Source organism: Mya arenaria, chromosome 11, assembly GCF_026914265.1.
Source record: "Mya arenaria isolate MELC-2E11 chromosome 11, ASM2691426v1".
NCBI lineage: Eukaryota > Metazoa > Mollusca > Bivalvia > Myida > Myidae > Mya > Mya arenaria.
Window position 1 is genome coordinate 56,891,538 of NC_069132.1, and position 4,380 is coordinate 56,895,917.

Below are 4,380 nucleotides of genomic sequence, written 5' to 3' on the forward strand. Positions count from 1 at the left end.
AAGAAGTTTAAGATGAGCTTACTATTACTACTTAAGGCTATTCAGAAGAAAATGATAATTAAATAAATATAGCTTTATCAAAATTCTTACTTAAGTGTGTTGTGACAGGTGTCGTTTCGTGAAATCATAACGAGTATGCATGTATTAAATGTTATTTGATATCAATAATTCAAACCTGCTTTATCTGGCAGACTTGAGAAAAGGCTCATGTTATCTTAGATAATGTCCTGGTCAAAACCTTCAGTTTGGACAAAAAGAACAAGCTTTTAGATAACTAGTAGTGCCATGGCTTCAAAATTTGCAACATCGACGGACAGGAGTTCAGATTTAATCCATGACTTCGCCTGTTCAATTTGTGAAGGTAATGACTTAAACACTGAAGGTCAGTTTTACTGTGGGGAATGCTCAAAATGCTACTGTGGACAATGTGTCATATTCCATAACGGAATGTTTAAGAAGCATGCTGTGTTGGGCCGTAAAGACGTGGACAAGTGGGTGGGGCAGGGGGACTCATTGGCGAGGTGTGAGCTTCATCCTGAAGAGATCATCAAGATGGAATGCCAGGACCACCACCAGCTCTGTTGTCACCTCTGTGTGGCCCTAAATCATAGGTATGGTCAAGTAATTAATGCCTGGTTATTTAAAATGCCATCAAAATGAAACTTCGAATAATTAATTAACCAATCAAAAGTTTTGCCCAGGAGCTAGGTTTGCTGTTGGGTATATAGGGTACTAAGGACATCTAAGGATTTCTTACATAAATCAAGACTTCGACTTTCATACCTGAAATATTCCCAACTCAATGGGTAGGAGTAAGACAACAAATGTGCCAATGTCTGGCGTATGTATAACCGCCCGCTCCCCATATGGCACAACTCATGTTTTATCATTCCATTCTAAACTCACCAAATACAAGTTGTGAATGTGCATGACTGAAGGATTTTTCTAACTTTTCATTTTATAAAATCTATACATGGTAATGACCATGCTGTTGAACAACGGTAAATTTGTAACTCACATATAATTTAATAGCAAAAACTCTACCAACAGGTTGTGCCGTAGCATCAGCCTGGTTGAGGATCTGGCAAGGGGCATACCCAAGATGGCTGACTTCAAGCAGCTTCCCACCACTATGAGCAAGCTGACATCGAGTCTGAATCAGGTCATAGAGGACAGAAAAATGAACAAGAACTCCCTTCAAGTGTCTGGCGAGTCAATCCTGGCAAAGATCAAATCCCTGAGGGACACATTAAACCGCCTGCTGAATGAGTTGGAGAGGAAGACAGTGGAACAGATGGAGAGTGTCCTGGCTGACCTAGATCGGTCACTACAGAAGGACATAGACTCCTGCAAACACATAATCAGCTCAAGGCATTGATGCTCAACACACAGTCCTGAAAGCGGCAAATACAATAAGCCCGATTCCTATATCGGATTTAGAAAATGTGAAGACAAGATGAGAGTGGCCAAAAGTCTTCTTCAGGAGATGTTGTCAAAGCCTGTGATGAAAGTCAGTTTCCAAGCTGACAATCAAGCCAAGCAATTGCTGTCTCAACTGAAAACACTAGGAACGATCCAAAATGTTTCAGAAGATCTGGCTGGAAGTATAGCAGAACATAAAGTACAACCTGTAGACCCTACAAGGACATATCGTGCGATGGAAAGGAATAATTATAATATAAAACTCAAGACTGATAAAGAAAATAGTAATATTGCAGGAATTGCTTAACTATCAAATGGGGGAAATCATCCTAGTAGATGGTAACAATTCTAACGCGAAGATGTTGAATAGCCAGTATGAGGTGACAACACATTTTGATATTCCCAAGTATCCACACCAAAGGCAATGAAGTGGTTGTTGCTTTTAATTATAATGAAAAGCTACATGGAATCTATTTTCTGACAACGTCAGCAGACAGCATCACCATGACCAGAAAGTTGTCAGTTGACAATTTCTATCACTCCATCAGGCACCAGCAAGGCCAGCTGTATGTGGGTTCTAACAATGCCCTGTATCTCTACACCACAACTGGCCACATGGTAAAAAATATTTGAATACACATCTTTAGGGAGGACACTACACCACTTTGCATTGAGCCCAGATGGCAGGAAAATTTACTTCATAGACTCTAGTAACGACGAACTAATCACCATTGACAAAAAAGGCAACATTCTGGCCACACTCAAAGACCCAGACATCATTTGGCCAAATGGTGTACATGTGAGTGAGTGTGGACATGTGTTTGTGTGTTCATTTTTCTCCCATACAGTGGTGCAGATTGACCAGGAAGGCAGGAATAATCTGGCCACGCTGATCAGGAAGGAAGATGGTATTGACTGTCCATTGGCTATCTCTTTTACAGTATGCGCACATGCATGCTTATTGTGGGGGGAAAGCAAAGTGATATCCTGGTGGTGAAACTTCAGTGAAAACAGTTTAAGTATACCAGCATATCTTTGAAACACTAATATGTGACAACTTAGCCTCAATATTTATTTCTTGTGTTCTGTATTCCTTATTAGATTCCTTCGGCTTCATGTATTACCTAGATCTTTTATCCATGTGCCAATAAACATAATTAATATTTGACTGCTGGTGGGTTCCATTGCAGAACTGAAATGAAGTTTACGGACCTTCGCATATCACAACGCGATTTTAGTGAGCATAAAAGCTCAGAATATGTTCAAAATATTCCACAGATAAGTTGCAGAGTTTGAAAGATGATTAAAACAATGTTTGTACATTAAAGTTATTTTGGTACAGTACATCAAATACATCAACTATTTGTAAATGTTTTTCAAATTCATGTGCTCTTCATGTGTTTTTTGGCACATCCTGTATTTTGTTTCACATACTTGCTTGTATTAATCAACATTGCAAATCAGATTAGATCATAGTTTTTTTTTTTCTATTTGTGACACTGGACTCAATTTTGTTCTGATCTCTTGGTAAAGCCATACTGTAGGGGTCAGTTAAAAGCTATGAATAGGTTGTGTCTATCTGTTGCTGTATATATGACATCTGACAATAAACAGATATTGACCTGACCTGACATAAATCCATGTGTCAATTATCTCCTGTCTCCAGTCCAAGTCTAACCTCAGTCTCAGACTGGATACAGTCCAAATGCCCACATTTGGATGATTGTGAAGAGAAGTCAATATCTTTAATTGCCAGAAGTCTAGACCCAGTCTCAGAAGAGCACTTTTATTAAATAACAAAGAAATATATTTAGTCCATTCGTTTTATAGATATAAATGTAAATAATTCCACAATATCTGTACCCTGGTACAGTGACATTGTCTTAAAAATCAGTACTTCAATATATGACTTACTCACATTTAAATGTGCTGATGTCCAGGATGGGGTAGCTAACCATTATACAATTGCATCATACGAAATACAAACTCACTAGGAAATTACCCCATCCGGACCTTTATTCTCGTTACTTTCGATTTAAATTCAGAATAATCTTTAACCTGGTTTTACATATTGTAAAGAAAGGTTTTTTTATAACTTCTGATAACCGTAGTTTCACATTTTAAGTCCGAATCTTCTTGGTTTATATCCACTTCTTTAACTGAATTCAAACTGTTCACAGTCAGTCAGCCATTTTGATACCTAAGAATTTTGACAACTGCGTCACTTCCTTTTCTTCAAGGCCAGAATAGCCCCGAAATTTGAATCTTAAGGTGCTGGTTTTTACATTATTTTAACAAATACTAACATGTTATAGTAGCAATAATGGTGACATAAATCATAATTTTCATTGTTTAGCCGCCATGTATATCTACTTGTAGTTATTATCAGACCACATTTGACTATGCAGTCATCCCATGAGGTTTTACAGTGTTCAAAAAGGTACCAGACAACACTTGATCAAAATGACCATTATTATTATTATTTTTAGTGGTGGTGGTGGTGGTGGTCGTAGTCGTAGTCGTAGGTAGTAGTAGTATTAGTAGTAGCAGTAGATATAGTAGTAGATACAGAAGGATTGTACCACCAATCTCGTTTTTTACTTTGTATCGTTCTGGATTGCTGCATTGTTGGTATGTGTAATAAATATTGGTTACATCAAAGCCATGTTTGCTCTTGTTTGTGTATACAGTGAATTTAGTAGCTGATGTTGCACGTGAAAGTTACGACAGATACACAATTGCATGTTTATGACATTATCAGGTCATGTCTGTTCTGGTAAGTGGTTGCAAGCAATGTAGCTGTCAACCAGGAGAAGTTCTACTCGAAGCTAATAAAACCATGGATCTGGCCATCGTATCAATCAGCGACGTACATGTTAAAGGTGATTAAACCACCATTCGATTCGTATCTAAAAGTGTTTTCCTTCATGGAATAACTATAAATGATAACATTTCGGA

General features: G+C 37.9%; 1 protein-coding gene across 1 annotated transcript; it reads left to right on the top strand.

Moving 5' to 3' along the window:
• The first annotated feature begins 447 nt into the window (after positions 1-447).
• On the top strand, positions 448-1,378 carry LOC128208639 (tripartite motif-containing protein 66-like). Its single transcript, XM_052912186.1, has 2 exons — positions 448-611; positions 1,051-1,378. Exons 1-2 carry the CDS (start codon positions 448-450, stop codon positions 1,376-1,378), a joined length of 492 nt encoding a protein of 163 aa, XP_052768146.1.
• Positions 1,379-4,380: the final 3,002 nt, after the last annotated feature.